This window comes from Chanodichthys erythropterus, chromosome 6 (assembly GCF_024489055.1).
Source record: "Chanodichthys erythropterus isolate Z2021 chromosome 6, ASM2448905v1, whole genome shotgun sequence".
Taxonomy (NCBI): Eukaryota; Metazoa; Chordata; class Actinopteri; order Cypriniformes; family Xenocyprididae; genus Chanodichthys; species Chanodichthys erythropterus.
In genome coordinates this window covers 705,325-732,075 of record NC_090226.1, presented here as the reverse complement: position 1 = coordinate 732,075, position 26,751 = coordinate 705,325, and the positions used below count along the sequence as shown (strand labels likewise).

At 36.6% G+C, this 26,751-nt stretch overlaps 3 protein-coding genes across 8 annotated transcripts; all 3 read left to right on the top strand.

Annotated features, from left to right (window-relative positions):
- Positions 1-642: 642 nt before the first annotated feature.
- Positions 643-5,784, top strand: LOC137021342 (Fc receptor-like protein 5). 6 transcript variants are annotated; one of them, XM_067387642.1, is made up of 9 exons: positions 643-998; positions 1,093-1,119; positions 1,322-1,600; positions 2,460-2,753; positions 2,855-3,136; positions 3,970-4,263; positions 5,021-5,061; positions 5,139-5,166; positions 5,241-5,784. In XM_067387642.1, the coding sequence occupies exons 1-9, from the start codon at positions 956-958 to the stop codon at positions 5,246-5,248; spliced, it is 1,296 nt and encodes a 431-aa protein (XP_067243743.1). In that variant the 5' UTR covers positions 643-955; the 3' UTR covers positions 5,249-5,784. The 6 variants fall into 6 exon arrangements, with proteins under 6 accessions (XP_067243743.1, XP_067243744.1, XP_067243742.1 ...); XM_067387643.1 differs by having other exon boundaries at positions 5,244-5,783; XM_067387641.1 differs by having other exon boundaries at positions 644-998; positions 1,340-1,600; positions 4,927-5,061; positions 5,241-5,783.
- Positions 5,785-7,954: 2,170 nt separating this feature from the next.
- Positions 7,955-15,915, top strand: si:dkey-93h22.7 (Fc receptor-like protein 5). The gene is made up of 11 exons (XM_067387637.1): positions 7,955-8,066; positions 8,156-8,182; positions 8,880-9,185; positions 9,449-9,736; positions 9,836-10,108; positions 11,365-11,664; positions 12,943-13,044; positions 13,158-13,182; positions 14,796-14,874; positions 15,138-15,200; positions 15,345-15,915. Exons 1-11 carry the CDS (start codon positions 8,033-8,035, stop codon positions 15,399-15,401), a joined length of 1,554 nt encoding a protein of 517 aa, XP_067243738.1. The 5' UTR covers positions 7,955-8,032; the 3' UTR covers positions 15,402-15,915.
- Positions 15,916-16,044: 129 nt separating this feature from the next.
- Positions 16,045-26,738, top strand: syngr2b (synaptogyrin 2b). Its single transcript, XM_067387654.1, has 4 exons — positions 16,045-16,270; positions 21,091-21,328; positions 24,625-24,761; positions 25,306-26,738. Exons 1-4 carry the CDS (start codon positions 16,166-16,168, stop codon positions 25,519-25,521), a joined length of 696 nt encoding a protein of 231 aa, XP_067243755.1. The 5' UTR covers positions 16,045-16,165; the 3' UTR covers positions 25,522-26,738.
- The last annotated feature ends 13 nt before the right edge of the window (positions 26,739-26,751 follow it).

Here is a 26,751-nt window from a genome sequence, read left to right as displayed (position 1 = left end):
TTTTCACAAGTATTTTCAGCTGGATCCATATCTAAATATTATGAAATCACAATTATAATAAAAATGACTTTTTGTCAAAATGTAGCATTTTTTGTACTGAAAAAAAAAAAGTTTTTCAATAATTGAAAAACTGATTTTTTTCATTACAAAAAAATGCTAAACTTTGACAAAAAGTATCTTTTATTGTCATAATTGTGATTTCATAATATTTAGATATGAATCCAGCTGAAAATACTTGTGAAAAGATGTCTTTCAGTCAGTCAAACAGCAAATAGTGGAGCTCTGCTGCCATCTGCTGGATAAAGTGATCATTTTTTACTTTTAAAACTGCATTTTCCAAAAGATGGGCAAAAATCTCACACTAAACCATGTCAAATTATCCATGTTATCCCCATGAAAAATAAAATTTAGAAATGTGGGTCTTTTATAAAGTGAATTTTACATAAAAAGCTGTTTTTTTATAAAAACCTATTCAACAAAATATGTATTTATTTATTTATATAAATTTAAAAAATATGATAAATCCTCCAAAAAGTGCACAAATGTGGAATAAAAACATTAATAAACAGAGTAAAATTACATTTGTTAAAACAATTATTTTGTTACAAAATTAGATTTTGTTGCTTGGTGTCTCTGGAGACCCTGAGTGTGACTTCCCAAAAGAAGACCGCACAAGGGTTAAATCTAGCTTAGTTTTTTTATATTCTATTTCAGTTAATGTTTATTTTATTACGAGTAATTGAATTTTTTGAATGGTTTTAGTTTTGGATAACGATACTGTGCGTCTCAACTCCATCGTTCCTCTTCAGTGATGAAGCTCATTATCTCTGATGAACACATGATGAGAATGACCTGCGGCCCGCTGATATCACACACACACACACACACACACACACACACACACACACACACACACACACACACACACACAGTCATGATGTCGGTAGACGAGTGAATGATGCGCCGAAGCCTCCATTTCCTCCTCATGTCAATCTTTGGTGAGTTACGGATATTTTTATGACAGAAACGCATCAATGAAATTTACTCATGTCTCTTACTGCACATTTACTGGATTCTTCTTTTGTGTTTCAGTTTTGTTGGGACTTGTGACAGAAATCGGTACTTCTATTTATTAAATATTCAATTAATTGATTACACTTTAAAATGTATTAACATTAAATAACTATGAGTAACATGAACTAACAATGAAAAATACTGTATTTAACGCATTAATTAATGTGACCGTATTATAAAGTGTTACTGATTATTTCAGTGAAATCAAATAGATTCACGTAATGAACACCAGATGAATTTCTCTCAGTGTTTGTGGTGTGCGCAGGCGGCTCGCGTCTGAAACCGGTTCTGTCTGGACCCAGCAAGGCCTATCTGAGATCTCGAGTCCAGTTTCACTGCGAGGTTCCAGGCTGGTCTTCACCTCTGACCTTTGAGCTCCGAAAGGACACAGGCGATCTTATTGGAGCGGAAAACAACATCAAGGTCAGCTTCACCCTGCAGGTCACCGAGGGGTCAGAGGGCACGTACTACTGCAGGGTCACGGCTGAAGGGCAAACCAGCAACGCCATCCAGTTCCACGTCGTGAGTGAGTAAAACCAGATCATGTGCTGAATTAATGTCATTAAAGCTGACGACCTTCGACTGCTGAAGCCACCAATGTTTTGTTTTACAAGTCTACAAGTTTACTATTGTTATTATAGTTTTATTTACATTGTGTTATAGTCTTTATTAATGTTTAGAGGTAGCTTTTATTTTGTATTTTCAGTTTTCAATTGAATTTTTATTAAAGTTTTAGTAATTTTGTTTTGTTTTTGTTATGTGTTTGTCTATATAGTTTTCATTTTAATTTTTAATTTCAGTATTTTTATTTTCAGTTTTCATCTTTAGCTATTTTTTATGTCATTATTTGTGTTTTGTTGTTTAATTGTTTTTTTAAATAATATTTAAATTTTATTTTATTTCCAGTTTCATTTTAAATTTAGTTTAATTTTTTGTCATTTTTGTTCTTTGTGCTTTAGTTTTTTTTAAACATTACTATTTAGGTTTAATTTATTTTATTTCAGTTGTTTTTTGTTTCATTATTTTTATTTAATTTATTTTAAGGCAACATTTCTAATTTTTGTTTAGTTTAAGTTTTTCATCTAATGTCATTATTTTTTAAATATTACTATTTAGGTTTATTTCTATTCCAATTTCATTTAAGTATGTATTTATTTATTCTCAGTTAAGTTTGCTGTTATATTTTTATTAAGTTTTTTTTTAATATTACTATTACTATTTTAGTTTCATTTATTTTTATTTAATTAATTTTTTATTTCATTATTTTTTATTTCTAACTTTTGTTTAGTAAAAGTTTGTCATCTAATATTTTAATTCAGCTTTATTTGGTTGTGTGTGATGGTGTTTGATAGACAGATGATGTCGTGTTGTTTTGTCCCGGTCAGTTCCAGTCGTAGGTGCCAGTTTGAGCTCAGATCCGGATCCACCAGTCCTCTATGAAGGAGAGAAGCTCACCCTGCGCTGTCTCGTCAGGAAGGGGACGCATCTGTCCTTCACATGGTATCATGACAAACAGGAAGTGAACACCTACTCAGACCTCTACCGGCTCTCTGAAGACGCTCTCACGGTGGACGAGGCGAGTGAATGGCATGCTGGGACGTATTCGTGCACGGCTCACAACCAGATGGAGGTCAACCCAAGATTTTCCAGCAGCCAAATTCTCCATGTCATTGTGAAAAGTAACAAATTTGACAGAAATCAAGTCCTGTGCTACATTGGTTTTAGTTCAATGTCCAGTTAAAAATGCATCCTATTTCAGAACCGGTTTTATGATTTTCAGATCACATCTCGACACCCAAGTTATCGTTCACAGTCTTCTTTAATGGCTCCAGCTTGATGGCCAACGTCAGCTGCCGTCTGACACGTGGATCTCCGCCTGTGACGTTCAGTTTGCTGGTGGATGGACTGGAGGCGGACGTGAAGCGTCTGGATTCACTGGAGTCCTGGTCCGTTCTGCCCGTGTCTGTTGGTCTGGATAAGGGAGCGGCTCAATGTAAAGCACAAACAGACACACAGCAGCTCACGTCTGATCCTGTGCGTTTACACGTGGGTGAGCAGAAGAGTGTGTTTTGTTTTATTTAAATATAATATAATGATAATAATAATAATAATAATGCGATTAATCTCTGTTTTTATCCTCTCAACTATGCCATTTTGACCCAATGCGACTAATCCACAATCAATGTATAGTCAGGTGCAACTTATTTTCTGGAAATCAGCATATTAAAATGATTTCTGAAGGATCATGTGACACTGAAGACTGGAGTAATGATGCTGAAAATTCAGCTTTGATCGCAGAAATAAATTACACTTTACTATATATTCACATAGAAAACAGCTGATTTACATTGTAAAAATATTTTGTGATTTTTGCTGTTTTCAATCAATTAAATTCGGATTTGATCACGGGAATAAATTACATTTTACTATTTATTTACATAGAAAACAGCTGTTTTACATTGTAATAATATTTTGTGATTTTTACTGTATTTTTAATCAAATAAATTCAGCTTTGATCACAGGAATAAATTACACTATTATACATTCACATAGAAAACAGCTGTTTTACATTGTAATAATATTTCACAATTATTTTGTATCAAATAAATGCAGCCTTGATGAGCAGAAGAGATCTTTCAAAAACATTATGATCAGTACTGTAATCCGATCAAAATGAAATCTCAGATTTCAAACTTATTTGACATTTCAATCATATTTCTGTCTGTCTAAAACAGACTATTTTGCAGACAGATCTAGAAACAAACCTAATATACAGATCATGTGTTGATGAAGGACTAAGGTGTGTCAATCAAAACTCTGAATATCTGAATATCAGAGGTTTGATGGCACTAACCTGGCAAAACCAGTGACTATTTCTGAACCTGTTTGTGTTAGTTCCAGTAGGTGGCGCTGTGCGTGTCATAGTAACATACCTCTATGATGACGACTCAGTGGTGGCAGCTGCTCGGCTCAAATGCGTCCCCAGCAGAGGAACGTTTCCCACTTTCTCCTGGTTTCTGAACCGTTCCTCCCTTCCACCAGAGGGCGACGCTCATGTGGTGATGCAGAACGGTCAGATCTTAGTCCTCACAGACATCAGCTCCAGTTATTACCGCTGCCGGGCGAGGGACAGTTTCAACGACAGCTCAATCTGGGTGGAGAGCGAAGACATCTTTATACAGAAGACAGGTGAGTGTTTGATTCACGTCCAGTAAATTTCAAGAAAGACGACCAATTTTTGTTTTGTTTATGGAATATTTTAGTGTTTATTATAAATGATTTATCTGTGAACATCATTATTGCTTTAAATTCATGTTCCTGGTAATCTTGAATCAGAATAACTTCCTCTTGCAGCATCTCTTCTCTGATGATGAGGGCGGGGCAACCTGTCACTCACATGAGATCCACCAATAGCAAACCACAACCATCCAATCAAAATCAAGCCCCGCCCTACATTTGTTCTTGTTTGAAAAGCGTTTCACTCGCGAAGAAGAAACTGAAGTTGTGCTCATCTTTTCTTCTCTATTGTGCCGTATATCTGAGAAAAACACTTTGCAAACAAGAACAAATGTAGGGCGGGGCTTGATTTTGATTGGATGGTTGTGGTTTGCTATTGGTGGATCTCATGTGAGTGACAGGTTGCCCCGCCCTCATCATCAGAGAAGAGAAGAGATGCTGCAAGAGGGAGGAGAAGATATTCTGATTCAAGATTATGAGGAACATGAATTTAACACAGTAATAAATCATTTAGAATAAACACTAAAATATTCCATTCGAAAATAAGAATCGTCTATTTTGATTTCATGGTGACTTTAAAGAAAGTTGATGATGGTTTCGTATGTTCTTGCACAGATTTATCAGCGACGCCCATGGAGGTCATTGCATTATTTTTCTGTGGATTTCTGTCGATTGTGATCGTGGGATGCTCTATTTTTATGTTCTGCAGCACTAAGCGCAGAAACGACTCCTGCAAACATTGCAGTAACCGTAAGTTCTGTCCACTTATTTCTTCATGTGTTTTTGATAGAAAGAAATTTTGATTATATTCTTTCTCTTTTCGTCAGAGGATGAGATCCAGTCTGAGGCGATACCGTGAGTCTCTCAAAAGCTTAATTTGGATATGATGCTGTAAAGTACAGATCTAACCTCTCTTCTGCTCTTCTCAGCAGAATGAACGCTCCAGCTGATGTTTCCTTTGAACCTCAAACTGTGGAAATGAAAACAGTCATCATGGAGTTTAAGGCCTAGACCAGCCCTGCTTCCAACACACTATTTTCTAGAGATCCTGAAGACCTTGATTAGCTGGTTCAGGTGTATTTAATTATGATTGGAGCTAAACTTTTTGTTGTAAATGTGTTGTATCATTAATATAATGTTTATTTCACCAAATGTTGCTATTGAACTTGCCTAAATAAATAAATAAATGTATTGCCCAAAATTTTAGTGAAGGTATTGTATTAGCAATAATCATGACAATCCAACACTGTAAAAATATATTTTCTTAAGTTCTAAATAAAGCAAAGATTATTGGAGTCATTTTTTTTAACAAGCACTTGGTTTTGACAGAATTCAGTTCGATTCTGATTCACAAGTTCTTGATTTTATTTGATTCCGATTTAAATATCTGGTATTATGGCAGTTTTTCTTAAGAAAAACACATCTATTAACTAAAACTATACAGGGAGTATGTCAGTTAGAGAGGTAAGAAGTATAGCCTACAAACATTTATATAGCACATGTCGTTTTTATATTTTAATGTGTTTTTTACTACAATTCGTTGTTGAAATATAAACATTTGAATGTGACTAGATCAAGGATTAATGAGATAACAATAACAAGTAAACACGGAGTTATTTTTCTAACTATCGAGTTGATGATGGGCATGTCTTTTCTGAGGTAAAAGTGACGTTACGTGACGTATATTGTTCTCAAGCTGTTTAACCGACATCGTTTGAAACATCGATTATGAGACATGATTCATTTCAGTAAGTTGTAGTGTATCTTTTAACATACCTTTTGATGTTCATTCATGTTTATTCCGTGATATTACTACTAGCAGTAACGAGGCAGAGATTAGCGGTTCACGTCACGTGTCTTTTGAATTGAGGCGCGCGGAAAACCGCGCGAATTTGGCAAAACTGCTGTCACGCCACATTCAAGAGCACCAAAACGACATTTATTGTTTGAATTATAGATGAAAGAGTTTGTTTAAAAATTAACAAATCACAAAGTGCATTGCGATTATTGAATGGGAAAGCGCTGTAAATTTATGTTTATGATCGAATTTAACCTTCATTTACAACTTTACACCAGTAGGTTGCGCTGTTGCCAAACTCTAATTGTAGCTACTTACTCACTCAAGGCATGAATATGGCGACACTCAGGAGAAGGTTCCATTGCACACCGGCGCCCAGCAGCAGCCCTGCGTTTCCGCCATTCTGGGGTGAAAGCGAGTCGCAGTCCACTAATTTCTATGGCAATATCAGATGCTTTGTTAAAAAAAATGTACATTAAAGCTGAAATCCAACCTGAATGATGACAACACAGAATAAAATACTATCACTAGTGATCATCAAATCCTTTTAACAGTTTATTTTACACACTTTGTGTTTTATTCTTCTTCTTTTTTTTTATTTATTTATTTATTTTTTAAAAAAAACCCAGTCAGTTTGGGTTAAAATTCTTTGAAGTTCAAGTATTAGCATGAATTAAAAGCAACATATGAAATTAAATTAAGGACATGCATCAGAAAAATTGGGAATGTTGGACAATAAATATATGAATATAACAGCTTTATTTTTTCTAATGTCCATTAAAGCAAAAGTGTGCAAAAGTGTGAATTATGGGATAACGGACACAGCAATGCATCATGTATTATAAGATCCTTATGTTTGTAGCGTGATCCATTAAAACGTACAATATATATATATTTAAATTCAGACTTAGATATTATTACTATTACTCCACTAGGTCTGAAATATATTGTTCGCTGCAAACATAAAGATCTTAAATGTATTAATTATTAATTTACTATTAATAAATGTATAAAGTTGCATAAAATGGAAATACTCAATACAGTAGGCTAACTACGTTACCTCAGAAGGTTGAATGGTCGGATTCCACAACTGGTAAAATAAAACATATATAAGACAATACAACATTTACTGTAGGATCATACAATTTACTGCTGACTTCATTTAAAAAACTGTTCTATTGCGCTTCTGATTTGGCAGTGAAATTCGCCGATTTTGGGTGCGTAAGATGTGAAGGATTCAGTTAGTATTTTCACCCCATAATGGCGGCCGCGCAATCTAGTGGCTGTTACCCAAAAAGTATCAAAGTGTCGCCTCTTGGGTTCTAAGTATTACACTTTCATAATAAACTAAATTGTTGCCAATTCTTGCTTGTTTGGTATCTTCACCATTGATTTTGTTGGTGCATTCAGATGAAAGCTGTAGGATTTTAACTAAATTCAACAGTATGTGTGTCATTGTAAAGAATGTGCTCCATATGATGACATCTACTGACAGGTTTATAATTTTCCTGTCCTGAAAATGTTTATATCATCTTTTTGAACTTACTTCAGCACACCAAAGCCTTTGTAAACCACAAAGTCAAAATGGCTTATTGATAATGGATCATATACAAGGAATCTAAAGAGCTCGTGGCTTTAGGCCATATTCATGCAAAACCAATGGATGACAAACCAAAGTTCTTTGCATTAATGTATGTGGAGTACATTGGTCTTTCATGTTCATGAGATGTGTTCTTCACAATCCTCCATCTTGAGCATTGGCATCTGCCCTATCAGTCCTCCACACATGGAGTGTTTAGGGTGGATCCCATCAGCTCTGTTGAACTGAGATGCGTGTTTGTTAACTTTCTTTCACATATGCATTAATAGTAAAGATCATTCTCTGGTTGGATCTGGATATTGTGCTCCTCATCTTCATCGACAATGGAATCGATGCATGTGTCTCTGATTCTCATAGGTGGAGGAAACTTGTGCATATGTGATGGATGTTTTCATGTGGTGTCTGTTGAGTCTCTTCTCATATATGTATGTATATTTTTCCAACAGGTATTTCTGTCTTGTATCCGAGGACAGGTACGTGGCTTTCTTTCCTGACATGTTTTATCTGGGGTTTTATAGATAGTTATGGTTAAATAATGTGTGTGTGTGTGTGTGTTTAATACCCCCAAAAAGTGCAAAGATCATGTGTTTTGATTCCCAAGAAACATAAGAACATATATCTTGAATGCAATTCAAGTTGATTTGGATAAAAGCATCAATTTAAATGTGTTTGTTCACATGAATTAATGATGAATTGAATGAATATTACATTATTACCTCAATCATGATCCACTAACCACAAACAAACGCACCGAATGTCTTCAATTTCATCTGTTGCTTTAGCATGTAAAACCCAACAAACTTGTTATCAAATGTAATGACATTCTGATGTTTTTAAGTGTGGCTTCAGTGTCCAGATGTGTGAAATAAAGATGCACCGCAAAAAAATGACGTTCTTCCCCAACGTTTGCCTCTTTTTACTTTACAAATATCTAAACATTCTTAAAGCAAGACACACTTATTGAGAAGCAAAATTACTTTTTTTTTCCTGAAAAAAAGTTAATTGTAAGTAGCACTTATCTTTGTTTTGCTTTTCCAGTAAATATATTTTGATTTAAGAATGTTTAGATATTTGTCTTGGAAAACAAGACAGAAATACTGAGGAAGAACATGATTTTTTGCAGTGTGTGTCTGTGTTCTCAACTCATCATCTCTGGATTGTCTGTTCCAGGTGCTCTGCACAAGCTTGATCAACCGGTTCTGTTCGGTCCGTCCGTTGCAATAGAACGTTCAGTTGTAGATTTCCACTGCGAGATTCCTGGGATAGAAGAAACATTGCCTGTCCAATACGAGCTCTATGTAGAGACAAACCAAAATAAGTCGATTGGGATGTACAGCTCGCTGTCTGGAAATAAAGCCACTTTTCCTCTGGTTATCAAAACACAACATGACGGTCGACTCATCTGCAAGGCCAGCGGACACAATAACACGGATATCGAGAGCTCGTTCAGTGAAGGCCTGGACCTCAAAGTCATCGGTGAGTCATTAACCCTTTAAAGCTACTCTATTATATTTGATAGCAAGTGTACAAACATCTTCCTGTGAAATCTTTACTGATTTTTATCAAGTAAACGCAAAAATAACTTTGATATTGTTAGCAATATTTCAACTGGACTGAAGCAGGTTTACTTGATTATCCAGACATCATTTATTAGAAAAATCATGAGTATCAAATATGATCGTCAGGTTTATTTGTTCATCTCTCAATCATTATTGTCTTGCATTGCATTATATTTGCAGTTCCAGTGGAGGGAGTGAGAATCATTTCACATCCTTCCAGTAATGACGTGTGGGAAGGACAAACTTTGACCCTCCAGTGCAAAAAGACCAAAGGAACGTACGTCTCCTATAATTGGCTCTTGGATGAAAGGCCGGTTGAAATGGCATACGACAGGACTGATGACACACTGATCATACACAGGCTCTCTGCGCGAAACACAGGCCATTATATGTGTGTGGCATCAAACCGATTCAATGACACGATGATCTTTAACTCCAGCAGTGTTGTCCTGTCTGTGCAGGTCAAAGGTACGAGCAGGTCACACATTATATATTATAATAGATTAATAATTGTATAATACTACTAATAGTATTAATACAATTTATTGTGACTCCAAATTTTTCTAGAATACGTGTCGAAGCCTGAAATCTCAGTTGAAGTAGAGAAGCTTAAGGATGGTAGATTTAAAGCCGTCATCTTGTGCCGGTCTGAGAAGGGAACTCCGCTCATCACCTTCAGCCTGTTGAACAACACTGACATCATCGCAACAGAAACGAGCGACAGAACCAGCGCGCTCTTCAGTGTGCCGCTCGAGCTGAACCGCTACATGGGCCACGTGAGATGCAACGCCAGCAACGAGGGCAACTGGGTTCTGAGTGAACCTGCGGACCTGACCGTGGGTGTGTAGCTCGTTAACCTTTTTAAGTGAAGTGATTTAGAAAATGTAGAGCAGCAATAATCAGGGTTCACGCACTTTATGCACTTGCACAAAAAGATTTCAGCAAGCATATAACCACTTAAATTATAAAAGCAAAAGACCATTTACAGCCAATACAGGCAATTTACAATTGGAAATATATGGTTTTATATTGTCTGATCTCCATAAAAGTTGGCATGTTTATTTAGAATCATGTCTCACACGTGGTAACTTATTTTCATGAAGTTTTTGTTTAAGTTTTATAGTCTTTTGAATATATTTTGCCACACCAATTTTCTAATTGACCCTGTTATAGCTACCCAAAGGGTAATTTTTTTTTTTTTTTTTTTTTGATAATTATTGATCTGGAGAGTCCAGAGAATTGTACTGCACTGGTTTGGTTCCAATCAGTCCAAAGCCTAGGACTAGTTCACAAAAGTAGGTTTTTTACATAATCGCTTTTTGATTGACAGCATTGGATCTTGACGCAAAGTTGTTCAGTATGGGGAAATCTAACAAATGATATGAATATCGCGTGGATGTGTGAAACACCACGTGATTACATAGGTATAAAACTCATTAGTAGCGACAACTAGTAGCTGATTTCTTTAAAAATTCTCACAGCCCGAACATGCCCACCGAGTTTCATTCCGATCGCCCTCCGTTAACCTTGTTTAATAGGTGCTTGAACTTCATTGGCTGATGGCGGACATGTTTTTTGAGATACGCCAATGTTCTCATACACAATTATGGCACCTCGGACAAAGACACCGCATGCCAATTTTCAAGTCCATTGGACTAACGGTAAAGTAGTTATAGCTGTTTTCATGTTTTTTTCCTGTTTTAGTGCCACCAAGTGGCCAGTCGCCGAATCCTTTTTCACACAACCACAGAATGAGCTCTTACACAGGTGTACCAAATTTGGTGAAAATATCTCATTCCGTTCACAAGTTATAGCCATTTTAGTAAACATGGCTCCTCCCACTTCAAATGTTTTGGAAGCCCTTAGAGTCCGTGAATCGGAATTTCAACTTTTTTTTGATAATTATTCACAATCAGACTTCAGAGAATCTCGCTGCACTTGTTCGGTGTGAATACTACCAGCCCTCAAAGTTTGAAGTCTCTATGACTTACGGTTTGGTCTGCCTGATCACTATTAGTGGAGAATGCTGATCCTTGGAAAATGTAACAATTAACTACGAGCTTGAACCCCTAAAAATGTATTTTTCTCATGGACAGAGTCTGTAGGAGGCGCTGTAACGGTGACGCCCATCTCTCACACGGAACGGGACTTCCAGGTGGTCGGTCTGGATCTGCGCTGTAAGGTGGAGCGAGGAACGTCTCCATTTTACAGCTGGTTTCTCAACAACAGCAGGCTGGAAGGTCGAGGAGGTTTCTATGCGGTGACCTGGTCCGACAACTCAGTTCTGATGCTGTCTGTGGGCCAGGACAGCGCTGGATTCTACCACTGCGAAGCTTCGGACAGATTTGACAACAGCACCAGCATCCGCAGCCCGAGGATGCATATCAATAAAGAGGGTATGAATCCTCACAGCAAACATTACACTGCTCTAACCCTAATGTCTTTAAAATCTACACTGTAAACTCGAATAAGTTGGCAAAACTCAAAAAATTTGAGGCAATCAGTTGAGGTAAAAGTTAAGAAATTCAAAGTTTAAGTAAGCAGAACTGGCAGGTTTTTATTTTGTACTAAAATTAAGTGTTTTATATATATATAAAACACTTAATTTTAGCATTTACTCACCCTTTCGTCTAAATTAAAAGAAATAAGTTCATACAACTCAAATTAATGAAACAATTCAGTTTACTTAAAATAGATCAGTTCTGTGATTTTGAAAGAAAAATAAAGTGCTAAATACTCATAAAAGTCACTTTGACTGAACTCATTTTTTAATTTAACCAATTAATTATTTTGAGTGTTAGGGTTTACAGTGTAATTGTGTCGTCTCAGGCTAAATTAACACAAATATTCTGAACTTGTGATGGGATTGAAAATTTCTTTTCCAGGGATTGAAGAGATTCTGAATGACTTTTCTATAAAATAGTGCAAAAAAGTAAATAAACAGTTATTGTCTGTCCAGATAATGTTAAGAACCTTTTGTTAATGTTCCCGAGTTATGAATGTTCTCTGAACGTTTTTTCTTAGTTATGCGAAACATTCCATTGCATCATTCTTCAAACATTATATGAACGTTACTTTTGAATGTTCTCTGAAACAATTAGTAACATTTAAAAATGTTAGAAAAACGTCCAACCATTTTTCCCAAAAATGTTTCATGAATGATGTATAAATACTAATGTTTTTAAACGCCAGATAACTTTGAACTAATGTTCTATTAACGTTAGTGGAAGAAGGAAATAACTATAACAGGGAACGTTCTGGTAGGGTTCTCTTAACGTTATGAACATTCTTCCGGTGACTTTAATAGAACGTTCGTTCAAAGTTATCTGGTCTTTATTAAGGTTTTAAAAACCTTAGAAGAAAAAAGTTATTACACATTGTGCATTTTCTCGAAACATTTAGTTTGAGGTTTGTGAAATGTTTTTTTGAAATGTAACTACTTGTTTCAGAGAATGTTCAAAAGTAACATTCCATGATGTTTGAAGAATGATACAATGAAACGTTCATATGTAGAACCAAGAAAAAAACCTGTTTAAAACATTTTTTAAATTTTGAACGCTCAGAGAACATTCAGAAATAATGTTTTAGAAATAACGTTAGCTAAGACTAATCTACAGTCCCAAACGCTGAAACTGCTCCTGCGTCAGAGCTGAATTCTGTCTGTGTTTCTGCAGTTCTGAACAGAGTCTCTCCTGTGGTTGTGGTGGTTGTTTTCACCTGTTTCGCTGTGCTGAATGTTGCTCTGATGGCGTGTTGTATTTATGGAGTCGTTCTGCGTGAGTTTATCACATCACTCATTTAACTGTTTAAATATAAAGATTCATTGTTTATTATGTTTTATGCATTAATCACTTGTTATGAATTTTAATTATATAATTTGTCTTCACAGGAAGAAGATATTCAGGAAAATATTCGTGAGTTTTCTTTTCTTAAATTTTTCAAATTCATAAATCTACACTTGCGATTGTGTTGTTTTAACCCAGTGACTGGGTTGTTTTAACCCAGCGATCGGGTTGTTTAACCCAGTGATTGGGTTGTTTTAACTCAACTATTGTTTTTTTTAAAACCCAGCTAATTGGGTTATTTTAACATTTAGTTATTTTAACCCAGCTATTGAGTTGTTTTAACCCAGATAATGGGTTGTTTTAACCCAGCGATCGGGTTGTTTTAACCCAGTGATTGGGTTGTTTTTAACCCAGATAATGAGTTGTTTTAACCCAGTGATTGGGTCGTTTTAACCCAGATAATGGGTTGTTTTAACCCAGTGATTGGGTTATTTTTAACCCAGATAATGGGTTGTTTTAACCCAGTGATTGGGTTGTTTTAACCCAGCAATCGGGTTGTTTTAACCCAGCTATTGGGTGGTTTTAACCCAGCTATTGAGTTGTTTTAACCCAGTGATTGGGTCGTTTTAACCCAGATAATGGGTTGTTTTAACCCAGTGATTGGGTTGTTTTTAACCCAGATAATGGGTGGTTTTAAACCAGCTATTGGGTTGTTTTAACCCAGCGATCGGGTTGTTTTAACCCAGTGATTGGGTTGTTTTAACCCAGATAATGAGTTGTTTTAACCCAGTGATTGGGTTGTTTTAACCCAGCGATCGGGTTGTTTAACCCAGTGATTGGGTTGTTTTAACTCAACTATTGTTTTTTTTAAAACCCAGCTAATTGGGTTATTTTAACATTTAGTTATTTTAACCCAGCTATTGAGTTGTTTTAACCCAGATAATGGGTTGTTTTAACCCAGCGATCGGGTTGTTTTAACCCAGTGATTGGGTTGTTTTAACCAAGATAATGAGTTGTTTTAACCCAGTGATTGGGTTGTTTTAACCCAGCTATTGGGTGGTTTTAACCCAGCTATTGAGTTGTTTTAACCCAGTGATTGGGTCGTTTTAACCCAGATAATGGGTTGTTTTAACCCAGTGATTGGGTTGTTTTTAACCCAGATAATGAGTGGTTTTAAACCAGCTATTGGGTTGTTTTAACCCAGTGATTGTGTTGTTTTAACCCAGCGATCGGGTCCTTTTAACCCAGTGATTGGGTTGTTTTTATCCAGCAATCGGGTTATTTTATCCCAGTGATTGGGTGGTTTTGACCCAGTGGTTGGGTTAAATGTTTGTCCTGCTGGGTAGTTTTTATTTAACTCAACTATCGTTTAAAAATGACTATATGTCTGGCTTAAAATGAATCCAAAAATATGTTGGAAATTAAAAATCAGACACATAGTTACTAGAGGCAACAAAAATAATCAAAAGGTGAACATTTATTCATAAGCAATTTAATAAATGTTTATTGTTTAATTATTATTCATTAAACTTATTAATAAATGTTAATTTCCAACATACTTTGGGTTCATTTTAAGCAAGAAATATAGTAATTATTAAACAATAGTTGAGTTAATAAAACTGCAGGTTGGGCAAACATTTAATCCATTCGCTGTGTTTGTCCATATTTAACCCAACTTGGGTTGTTTTTAAACAGCATTTCATAACATCTAACTGAACTAATGTTCTGCTTTTTTATTCAAGACTCATCAATCAACGCAGAAAAATGGAAATAGCTGTAAAACAGGAAGACGAAGAGGAGGAGGAGGATGATGATTATCTAGTGAGGATTCATTTACCACTGCTTCTGTGTTTTAGTTCATAAATACAATTTTAGTAATCAGATTTTTTGTTTATTAATCAAAATTTCATCTTGGATCAACACAATACATTCTGCGTTTGCATTATCCATGAGAGATATACACACAACATTGCCTTAATTTGCTTTCTTCTCTTTGGAACATGCCTTAAAATACTGCCTAGATAGGAAGCTCACTAGGTTTAGTGTTGGTGAAAGTGTTGATGTGTGTTCTTTTGTTTGAGGAGATGTTGGAGGGTTACGAGGAAGACGTCGTCCTCGCTGACAGAATGAGTGATTCTGCTGCTGAGGTATTATTTATTATTTTTACACAGTTTCTTCAGATACTATAATAATGATAAAGACAAGATAACTTTGAACGAACGTTCTATTAACGTTATGGAGAGAATGTTCCCTGTTAGTTGAGATTGTACTCATTTTGTTCTGTTTAACAGGATGAAGACGAATCTGTAGATGAAACTCTCCTGTATGAAGGCGCCGTCTCCAAATAATTCCACAGACATTCTTGAAGAGTTTAATTTATGGGATTTTAATCCATTAAATCTGAGCCTGACTGTTTGGTTTCCCACAGATACGAGCATATCTTCACTTAGGCTATTTGTCACGTATTATTCTGTTCAGACAAAGGTTTATTCAAACCGAGACAATAGACAAGCACTCACGACTGTGACCAATCAGAAGCAAAGACGGCCAACAATGTGTCTACTGTCAGATCCACACGAGTCTGTGTGGGTTTATGGAGGGAAGATCACAAATACATAAAAATGTATGTTTTGATAAATCCAACAATGCTCATATTAAAACTTTTGATAAAAAAACAGATGATTTGCATGTAGTGGATCACTTTTATTTGTGTGTGTGTGTGTTTGTGAAGAGCATCATCATTGTTTATGTCAGGACTGTATGTAAATATCCAATTATTAAACATTAAACTAACGTAATTTTATCTGTAATGATTTGTAATATCTATTAGGACTTTAACCTTATTGGATTTTCACTTTATTTAGCAACGCCGAATCATTTTGGCGAGTCGGTTCTTTTGAACAGTTCATGTTAGCGAACCGCCCATTGCGTTCATCTGAATCATCAAAGAGAGCCGGTTCAAAAGAACGATTCATTCGCGAACCTGACTGACACCAGTATCTGAGGAAGCAGCTGCACCGGTGGTGTGTGTGTCCCTGTTGTGTTTTCAGCTGTTGCTCGCGCGCGCGCGTGTGTGTGTGTTAGTGTGAGTGTGGGTGTTTGTGTTTTACCGATGGAGTCGAGCAGTGCGGCTTACGGAGCCTCTCTCGCCGGAGCGGGATTCGATCTCATCAAATTCATCAAACAGCCTCAAACTATCATACGACTCCTCAGCTGGGTGAGTGACATGTGTCGCGTTCAACTCACTGTGATCAATAATCGACGGCGGGAAATATGGGCTTAAATCATTGAGTGTGCGGCACTTTAATTATGTTTAAATTAATGCTATTTTTATTTATATTTATATTTTTATTTAAAGTTTTAATAGTAGGATATTGTCCTTGAAGAGGTTAAGAGCTGCTTTTGAAGTCGTTTCACAATTGATAAACAGAATCGAATCACCATTGAATCTGATTCCCAGTTAACAAAAATATGTTCTAAGAACGTTTAGCGATTGTTAAAGAAACATTCCATTGTGTAATTTTGCAAATATTATGGAAACGTCACTTTTAATGTTCTCTGAACGTTCTGAAAAAAGTAGTAACATTTTAAAAAAAAAACGTTAGATGAACGTCCAGGTAAAACATTTCAGAATTTTTATTTTTTTTTTTTTCAATTTTTTGTGATAATGTTACACAACATTATTAAATAGCATATTCTAAAAAATGCTGGGTTAAAAATAACCTAAGTTGGGTTGAAAATGGACAAACCCAGCGAATGGGTTGTTTTAACACAGTGAATGGGCTGCTTTAACCCAGCGGTTGGACTGTTTTTAACCCAGCGACTGGACTGTTTTAACCCAGCGATTGGACTGTTTTAACCCAGCGACTGGGCTGCATTAACCCAGCGATTGGACTGTTTTAACCCAGCGAATGGGCTGTTTTAACCCAGCGATTGGACTGTTTTAACCCAGCGATTGGGCTGTTTTAACCCAGCGATTGGGCTGTTTTAACCCAGCGATTGGACTGTTTTAACCCAGCGATTGGACTGTTTTAACCCAGCGATTGGACTGTTTTAACCCAGCGAATGGGCTGTTTTAACCCAGCGATTGGGCTGTTTTAACCCAGCGATTGGACTGTTTTAACCCAGCGATTGGACTGTTTTAACCCAGCGATTGGACTGTTTTAACCCAGCGATTGGACTGTTTTAACCCAGCGATTGGACTGTTTTAACCCAGCGATTGGACTGTTTTAACCCAGCGATTGGACTGTTTTAACCCAGCGACTGGGCTGCATTAACCCAGCGATTGGACTGTTTTAACCCAGCGATTGGACTGTTTTAACCCAGCGAATGGGCTGTTTTAACCCAGCGATTGGGCTGTTTTAACCCAGCGATTGGGCTGTTTTAACCCAGCGATTGGGCTGTTTTAACCCAGCGAATGGGCTGTTTTAACCCAGCGATTGGGCTGTTTTAACCTAGCGATTCGGCTGTTTTAACCCAGCGATTGGGCTGTTTTAACCCAGCGATTGGGCTGTTTTAACCCAGCGATTGGGCTGTTTTAACCCAGCGAATGGGATGTTTTAACCCAGCGAATGGGCTGTTTTAACCCAGCGAATGGGATGTTTTAACCCAGCGATTGGACTGTTTTAACCCAGCGATTGGACTGTTTTAACCCAGCGAATGGGCTGTTTTAACCCAGCGAATGGGCTGTTTTAACCCAGCGAATGGGCTGTTTTAACCCAGCGAATGGGCTGTTTTAACCCAGCGAATGGGCTGTTTTAACCCAGCGAATGGGCTGTTTTAACCCAGCGAATGGGCTGTTTTAACCCAGCGAATGGGCTGTTTTAACCCAGCGAATGGGCTGTTTTAACCCAGCGATTGGACTGTTTTAACCCAGCGATTGGACTGTTTTAACCCAGCGAATGGGCTGTTTTAACCCAGCGATTGGGCTGTTTTAACCCAGCGATTGGGCTGTTTTAACCCAGCGATTGGGCTGTTTTAACCCAGCGATTGGGCTGTTTTAACCCAGCGAATGGGCTGTTTTAACCCAGCGATTGGGCTGTTTTAACCCAGCGAATGGGCTGTTTTAACCCAGCGATTGGGCTGTTTTAACCCAGCGATTGGGCTGTTTTAACCCAGCGATTGGGCTGTTTTAACCCAGCGAATGGGATGTTTTAACCCAGCGAATGGGCTGTTTTAACCCAGCCAGCGAATGGGCTGTTTTAACCCAGCCAGCGAATGGGCTGTTTTAACCCAGCGATTGGGCTGTTTTAACCCAGCGATTGGGCTGTTTTAACCCAGCGAATGGGCTGTTTTAACCCAGCGAATGGGCTGTTTTAACCCAGCGAATGGGCTGTTTTAACCCAGCGAATGGGCTGTTTTAACCCAGCGAATGGGCTGTTTTAACCCAGCGAATGGGCTGTTTTAACCCAGCGAATGGGCTGTTTTAACCCAGCGAATGGGCTGTTTTAACCCAGCGAATGGGCTGTTTACCCAACCTGCTGATAGTTTTATTTATCTCAACTGTTGTATAAAAATTACTGTTTCTTGCTTAAAATGAACCCAAATGTTGGAAACTAAAATGCATTAATATGTTTAATAAACGAACATTTATTAATAAGTCTAATGAATAATAATTAAACAATAAACATTTATTAAGTTGCTTATTAATAAATGTTCACCTTTTGATTATTATTGTTTCCTCTAGTGTGTGTCTGATTTTTAATTTCCAACATATTTTGGGTTCAATTTATGTCAGTCATTTTTAAACAATAGTTGAGTTAAATAAAACTACCCAGCAGGACAAACATTTAACCCAACCACTGGGTTTGACCGTTTAACCCAGCATTTTTTAGAGTGCAAATAACTTTGAACGTTTGAAGGTTCTATTAATGTTACTAGAATAATGTTTATTCAGAACGTTGAGAGAACCTTGCCAGAACGTTTCCTGTTAGCTGGAGAGGATCTGCTTCTGACGTCTCTTATTGATTAATCTTTTGTATATTCTCCATTGAACTTTATAAAACATCCTCCAATCGGTCATTCTCCTGAAAGAGGCTGTTTGAATATTAATTCTCAGAATTAAAGTGGAATTTTCTGTTAAGAACATGATCTGAAGGGACTTTCCATATGAGAGCAAAGAGTCCGTAAGAGCTGATTCATATCTCGTCCTGTGTGTGACTGACTGCATCAGATGACCTCGTCAACCACGATTTTCTCGGTCTAATTTGTTTACTAGTGTCACACACATTTGCACAGCAGCAGTGAGTCGGCCTCTCTCTAGTCACATGAACGTTCAGGCAGTGGTTAGTTAGTTGTGTGTCATGTGATAGTACACAAGTACAGAATGTCCCCCGTCCCCCTTCCCAGCGCTGACATGTAAACACAGCAGATGGCAGGTAACACGAGAACAGTGACGTTCTGTTTCTCCTGCAGTGATTATGAGGTTTGGTTTGTGTCGCATCGGTGGCTTTCATGAGCCTGATCTCCTGCGTGACACATTTGCATCGACGGAGGCGTGATCTCTCTCTTAGTGTTTCCATCTTCCTCTCACTGCATCTGAGGCGGAAAGTAGCATATTAAAACTACTCTCATTACAGTACTTTTTCTACTGTTTGAGTATAATTCAATTGTGGTCATTTTACTTGAATTTTCTAATTCGGTTCATTTATTTTAATCCAAAAGTACAAGTAAAACCTTTGACCATGCTGGGGTGGAGTCACTTCAGGCATTAACAGACAGGTCTGACTCGTTTGCAGTACCAGTCAAAACTTCCAGTTTAGCTCTGGGGTTGGGGCAATAATGGGTTAAACCACGCTTAATAATAGTGTGTTATTAACGGTCCGTGTTAAACTCGTTTAGTCGTGCAACTACAGCTTGAGTCTGTCTGTTCTGGATGCTTCAAGCAATATAAAGGGTTATAATGAGTTATCATTGATTTTATCATGTTCGGTGTGAATGCACAAAGCAAATTGTTTGCCGAAATCACAAACCCTGAGAAAGCCTGACCTGAAATAGTTTTAAAAGCTGGAATAAATACAATCTGTCAGGGAAAATTATTGATATTTTGGATGGTAGGAGGTTGCTATGCAGTTGCTAGGGTATTCTGGGTGGATGCTTTGTGGTAAGCTTGTGTTAATTTCTACATATACCAATTCAAATAAAGTAGCAAATAAATTAATATAATTTAGCTTCATTAACACGATCTAACAATGGATAAATATATTTGAAGAGTTTGGTTACAAAACACAAAAAAAACCTTTTTTTTTAAAAAAATTGAGTTTCTGCCAAAATCAGTATTTTATCTGGTCGGTATTGAAAAGTCATTTATTAATTATGCGCAAAATGTGATTTCCGTCGTGTTTTCTCCCTTTCTTTTTTGTTGTGTATTTTCAATATGAAAAATAACTTTTATATTGATGGATTAATTGAATTTTGGGAAAAAAAAAAAAAAAAGAAAAAAAAAACGTGTCATGGATTTATTGCATTTTGGAAAAAATAATCAGTTTTTATAATAAACTTTTGAAAATCAAAATCTAGATTGGAACTGAATGTTTTTATAACCAAAAGATGCTATGAGAAAAGTTTCTCGGTAAAGAAAACACATTTTTGCTCAAATTAATCAAAATGGATTTATAGCGTTTTGGAACCAAACATTTACAAATCAACATTTACCAAAATGATAAAATGATTTAGAATTGAAACTTTCAATGATTCTTCTTCATGAGCCAATCAAGGCGCTGACCAATGACAATGTGTGACAATAAATAAATATGGTTCAGCTTTGTTTGAGTTCAGTTCAGTGATTCACTTTAATGATTCAATTCAGTGATTCAGTTCAGTGATTCTTCACATTTTTCTTTTTTTTTTAGGTTTACTAAAGTAATTTGTAACAGTTCAGTAGTTTTTAAGCAAACTACTTATTTACTCTGACTTGAGTCATTTTATTTTTCAGTACTTCTACTTGCACTCATGTGAAATAACTTAATGGGAAAAGAAGATGGTTGCTTTTACTTCTGCGCTGTGGTTTCATGCAGTTCTCACTTCCCTTCTTCTCAGGTCTTTGCCATTGTGGTGTTCGCTTCCATAACCGCTGAAGGTTACGTGAACGACTACGGTGAAGCCCAAGTGAAGTGCGTCTTCAACGGGAACGACGGCGCCTGTCATTACGGGGTGGGAATCGGCGTCATCGCCTTCCTGGCTTGCGTAGTCTTCCTATTGGCTGATGCTTACCTGCCTTTGATGAGCAATGCTCAGGAGCGGAAGTACGTCGTGATGGCGGATCTGGGCTTCTCAGGTGAGAACATCTTCTGTATTTGAGTTTCAGTTCTGCTATAGTCTTCATCTCTCAGTAGCTGCTTCAATCCAAAGTTGAGAATTTAACTTGGAATGAGGCATAAAACATTTGTGAATAAAGCAGCGTTTCCATCCCACGTGTTCATGAGAACAAAATTGCCACTTCATGGGAAATTTCTGCTCTTTTTTTCCTCCATCATAAATGAGTTCATCTCAGAGCATCAGACAAAACATAATAAATGTCATGTGATCATGTGAATCATGTGAGACGCTTCTGGAGGAATTAAACCAAATCATTCTGATGACAGACTTTGAACCACAAAACCAACATTTGAGAAGCTGCGATGTGATTGGTCCGCTGGTTAGTCCAGGTATCCAATCACAGCCTCTGCTGAGGCACAGTCACATGAGTTTATGAGGGATTTGTTCAGTAAATGTGTTTTTGCATTGTGGTTTATGTTCATGTCTTTTTATTGGATAAAAAAAGATGATCCCACAATTCAGCGCATACTTTTTTTTTTTTAAATTTTAAATTTATGCGCAACTTGTATTTCCATACACCATTTTTTGTAACGCAATATCCCAAAATGTGCACAGAATACGTGGATGATACATAGCCAGTGAAGACCTCAGTCGTTTAGTATAGGGCTGGGTAAAAAAATATTGATTTCTCGATTTTAATAGATTCTCATTTTTATGAACCGATATCGATTCTTAAATCCCAAGAATCGATTAGTCTAGTCTGTTTTCAGTTGATGAATGAGCAGAATATGTAGCTCCTCCCATCCAATAAATCACAATAATCTTTGTTACTTTTGATATGAAGCAAAGTCTCAGATTTCAGATGACGTCCATTTTATTATGAGATTCAAAAAATAAATACGGTTTTGGCGCTGTTTAATGTGGCGTGACGGATCGCTTTAGCGCCTCAGTTAAAGAGAAGCATGTGATCATCCTCTCCTCCGCTTTAATACCAGTTACAGCGAAATAAACATGCATGAACATCTGAAGGTATGTTAAAATATACAGTACAACTTACTGAAATCCGTATCATGTCTCGTGTAATCGCTCAATCAGTGCTTCAACCTCGATAAAACAGCTTCAGTGTCACGTGACGTCACATTTACCTCAGAAAAACACATTCAGTGACCGTAAACTCATTAGTCAGCTAGAAAAGTGAAATCTAGAAAGCAACATTCTGATAAATATAGCTATATGTAAATATAAATATGTTTTTTAATATTTAATGCATGTTTGAATAAATCAACCACGATTTAAATATTTATATTTAAAAAAAAACCGAATTGGAGTAGAAATATGATTATGTAATTCTAAAATTTATTTATAATAAAAAGCATTGAGTGTAATTTAAGTGTTTGTATATAAATAAGTTAATTTAACCTTCAGTATAATTATAGTAGTACCAGCTGACTCTCAGTAATCGAATAGTAATAGTAATCGAATCGTGAAAATTGTGTCCATACCCAGCCCTAGTGTAGTAGGATCGTCAGTTCTGTGTCAGTGTTTTTACAGTCACATTGACATGTTTAATCAGTGGCGTCTCTTCCGTTTGTGGAAACTGTGGTGCCGTTTTTTTCCACATGACCTGTTATTGTAGCATCATCTGTTTTAGATGAACTGCCTGTAAACGTCCTGTAAAAGTGAAACACTCTGTGGTTTTACTGCACATCGACCTCTTCCTGTGTGAGCGGGCAAGACATCGAGAGATTGTTTAAGAAATGTGTACCACGGTTATTAAAGTTAACTAAAACAAGCCATTAAAACATTTTCGTTAGTAAAAGTCCTCATTTTCACTAAATTACTTGAAGATAAAGTGAATCCAGGTTCTTTATAGGAAAAAAAAGTGTTTTTTGAGGGACTGAAATTAAGGTTTTAGTTGTTTTAGATTATTTTATAGCTTGTTTTGTCTTATTTTAAATAATTATATTTTAAATAATAACCATTTTGAGCCATGTTATGTTGTTAACATGATTGTCATGTTGTTTGCATGATTTAGTATGTTGCTAGTATGATTAGCATTTTGCTAGCATGATTAGCATTTTGTTAAAAATACTAGCAAAATACTAGCATGATTTAACATGTTGCTATCATTATTAGCATGTTTGCTAGCATGATTAGCACGTTTGCTAGCATTATTAGCATTTTGCTAACATGATTTAGCATGTTATGTTGTTAACATGATTATCATGTTTGTATGATTTAGCATGTTTTTTCTAGCATGATTAGCATGTTAGCATTATTTAGCATGTTATGTTGTTAGCATTATTTTAATTTTTGCTAGCATGATTTAGCATTTTATGTGGTTAGCATGATTTTAATGTTGTTAGCATGATTAGCATGTTTGCTAGCATTATTGTCAACATATTGCTAACATGATTTAGCATTTGATGTTGTTAACATAATTGTCATGATGTTAACATGATTGTCATGTTGTTTGCATGATTAGCATGTTAGCATGATTTAGCATGTTATGTTGTTAGCATTATGTTCATGTTGTTTGCATGATTTAGCATTTTGCTAGCATGATTAGCATGTTTGCTAGCATGATTTAGCATTTTATGTTAACATGACTGTCATGTTTGCATGATTTAGCATGTTGCTAGCATGATTAGTATGCTGTTAGCATGATTTAGCATGTTATGTTGTTAGCATAATTTTTATGTTGCTAGCATGATTTAGCATTTCATGTTGTTAGCATGATTGTCATGTTGTTTGCATGATTTAGCATTTTGTTAGCATGATTAGCATGTTTGCTAGCATGATTTAGCATTTTATGTTGTTAACATGATTGTCATGTTTGCATGATTTAGCATTTTGCTAGCATGATTAGCATGCTGTTAGCATGATTTAGCATGTTATGTTGTTAGCATGTTATTAGCATAATTGTCATGTTGCAAGTATGTTTTAATATGATAGATATTGTAAGATCATAGATAGTTAGCAGTCTTTGCTTATTTGATCATTCCGTCAATGTAAATCTATTGTGTTTTTATGGTTTTTAATCTTAATTTTTAGGAAAAGCATAAGTGGATCAGTTAGAAAAGATAACGCACACACACTAGCCTGAAGGTCTGAGCCGAGTGTTGTAGAGTTAAAGCTCTAGGGGGAGTTAGAGTCAAAAAATGTAGGAAGAATAATAATGAGTTTAAATGTGATTTCGGTGAGGTGGCGTTCTCATGCCAACTTAAATAAAATGAAAATGGAAAATGGAAAAATGCAAACTGATTGAACATATTAAAAGCTATAATGGTATGTGAATGACTCTGTGTTGATCAGGCTCCTGGACCTTCCTGTGGTTTGTGTGTTTCTGTCTCATGGCCGATCAATGGTCAAAGACCCACAAAACCAGTGGCATCCCCACAGACGCTGTCCACGCCGTCATCGCCTTCTCCTTCTTCTCCATCACATCCTGGGTGAGTGTGAGACGCCGCTGTCTTAAAGGGCTAGTTCACCCAAAAATGAAAATAATGTCATTAATGACTCTCCCTCATGTCGTTCCACACCCGTAAGACCTTCATTCATCTTCAAAACACAAATTAATTAAGAGATTGTTCGGAGCGTTATGAATCTTTTGTGTCGAATCATGATTCAGATCGCGTGTCAAACTGCTGAAATCACGTGACTTTGGCGCTCCGAACCGCTGATTCGACACACTGATAACGCTCCGAATCTTCCTGAAGCAGTGTTTTGAAATCGGCCATCACTAAATAAGTTATTTTGTTTTTTTGGCGCAGCAAAAATATTCTCGTGGGATTTCATCAAAAATATCTTAATTTGTGTTCTGAAGATCAATGAAGGTCTTACGGGTGTGGAACGACACGAGGGTGAATAATTAATGACATTATTTTTATTTTTTGGGTGAACTAACCCTTTAATGATGAAATCTGTTCTTCATATTTTTGTTAACTTTGAACCCTTAAGGTTGTTGATTGACAGCCGAATCTCTCGTCCTCTCAGGGAGCGTTGACTTACTTCGCTCTGGTGAGGTTTCGTCAGGGCGTCGCAGACGTGACCCACAACTACGCCGATCCGCCCATCGACCACACGTCACCCTACGCTCCGCCCACATACCCGTCCTTCCAGAACGCCGGGCCGGACGTCTACCAGCAGCCGCCCTTCATACCGAACCCCGACCCGTCCGGCCAGAGCAGCTACAAGCCGCCCGTCTACTGACAAACTGGGAAACACGACACCCGGGTCACGTGACTCCGCGGGATGTGGGAGGAGCCTCGACAGGCAGCCAATAGGAGTCTGACTGTGCTTTTACAGTGTGCCCATAAATGTGTAAATATTCAAGTGTTTTCTTCTGTCTGATGAGTTCAGATTCGCACCGATGAGCTGGAATAAAGCGATCTGTCGCTCACACTCCTGGAGTCGCAGCAGTGTTTGTGTGTTGTTCACGAGGAGGAATGTGGCGGATGGTCAGACAGAAACAAAAAGTGCCCTTTTACTAATCATATTAGAGCTGCTCATTACATCATGTGATTCACTGGAGAGTTTTCTCATTTCATTGGAGACTAATTGAAGCGCTGTAAATTCATGAATGATGCTTTTATCTGCTTCCAGTGTGAAACTGATTCTCCAGGGAATAAGTCCAGTCTTCTGATGCACATAAACACTGTGATGCTGATCTCTCTGGTGCTGTTTCATCTGTGGAAGCTTGTTTCTGCCACCCAATTAAAAAATTCAAAGTGCAATCTCACAATTCTGACTGTTTTTCTCAGAATTATACACTGGGGTTCAAAAGTTCTTAATGTTTTTGAAAGAGTCTCTGCTCAGCAAGGCTGCATTTATTTGATCAAAAATACAGTAAAATATTTTTATAATGTAAATCAGCTGTTTTCTATGTGAATATAGTAAAGTGTAATTTATTCCAGTGATCAAAGCTGAATTTTTAGCATCATTACTCCAGTCTTCAGTGTCACATGATCCTTCAGAAATCATTCTAATATGATGATTTGCTGCTCAATGTCAAAAACAGTTTAATATTTTTATGTAAATCGTCGTTTTATTTTTCAGGATTTTTTTGATGAACAAAGTTCTAAAGAACATTTATTTGAAATAATGTTGCAAAAGATTTTAACGGTCTTTACTGTCACTTTTGATCAGTTTAATGCATCCTTGATGAAAAGTACTAATTTCTTTCCTAAACTTTTGAACATTAGAAAATATATACACCTTTATTCCGTGGCAAAAACAAGCTTCCATATTTACTTAGAAAAAAAATTCATTCATCAATATTGTTTGAATAATCTCAGAAATTAACATTTTGATTTTTTTTTTTGCATGCAATTCATTTTAGTGCTTGAAAGTTTTAGCATTTACACTTTTGGTTACAGGTCTGTTAGTTTTCTCTGAATAACCAGATTATGTTTTTTATTGCACAAAAACAAACACTGGTGT

What these genes read in the sequence shown, in the direction of transcription:
- si:dkey-93h22.7 (XM_067387637.1), top strand. Translation starts at nt 8,033, where the DNA reads ATGGAATCGATGCATGTGTCTCTGATTCTCATAG. An exon ending in TATTTATGGAGTCGTTCTGC is followed by an intron (nt 13,045 to 13,157) that starts GTGAGTTTATCA and finishes TTGTCTTCACAG; the next exon opens with GAAGAAGATATTCAGGAAAA. An exon ending in AGATATTCAGGAAAATATTC is followed by an intron (nt 13,183 to 14,795) that starts GTGAGTTTTCTT and finishes TTTTTATTCAAG; the next exon opens with ACTCATCAATCAACGCAGAA.
- LOC137021342 (XM_067387638.1), top strand. Translation starts at nt 956, where the DNA reads ATGATGCGCCGAAGCCTCCATTTCCTCCTCATGTCAATCTTTG. An exon ending in TCTCCATGTCATTGTGAAAA is followed by an intron (nt 2,754 to 2,854) that starts GTAACAAATTTG and finishes TATGATTTTCAG; the next exon opens with ATCACATCTCGACACCCAAG. An exon ending in CTGCAAACATTGCAGTAACC is followed by an intron (nt 5,062 to 5,138) that starts GTAAGTTCTGTC and finishes TCTTTTCGTCAG; the next exon opens with AGGATGAGATCCAGTCTGAG.
- syngr2b (XM_067387654.1), top strand. Translation starts at nt 16,166, where the DNA reads ATGGAGTCGAGCAGTGCGGCTTACGGAGCCTCTCTCGCCGGAGCGGGA. An exon ending in GGCGGATCTGGGCTTCTCAG is followed by an intron (nt 21,329 to 24,624) that starts GTGAGAACATCT and finishes TGTGTTGATCAG; the next exon opens with GCTCCTGGACCTTCCTGTGG. An exon ending in TCTTCTCCATCACATCCTGG is followed by an intron (nt 24,762 to 25,305) that starts GTGAGTGTGAGA and finishes TCGTCCTCTCAG; the next exon opens with GGAGCGTTGACTTACTTCGC.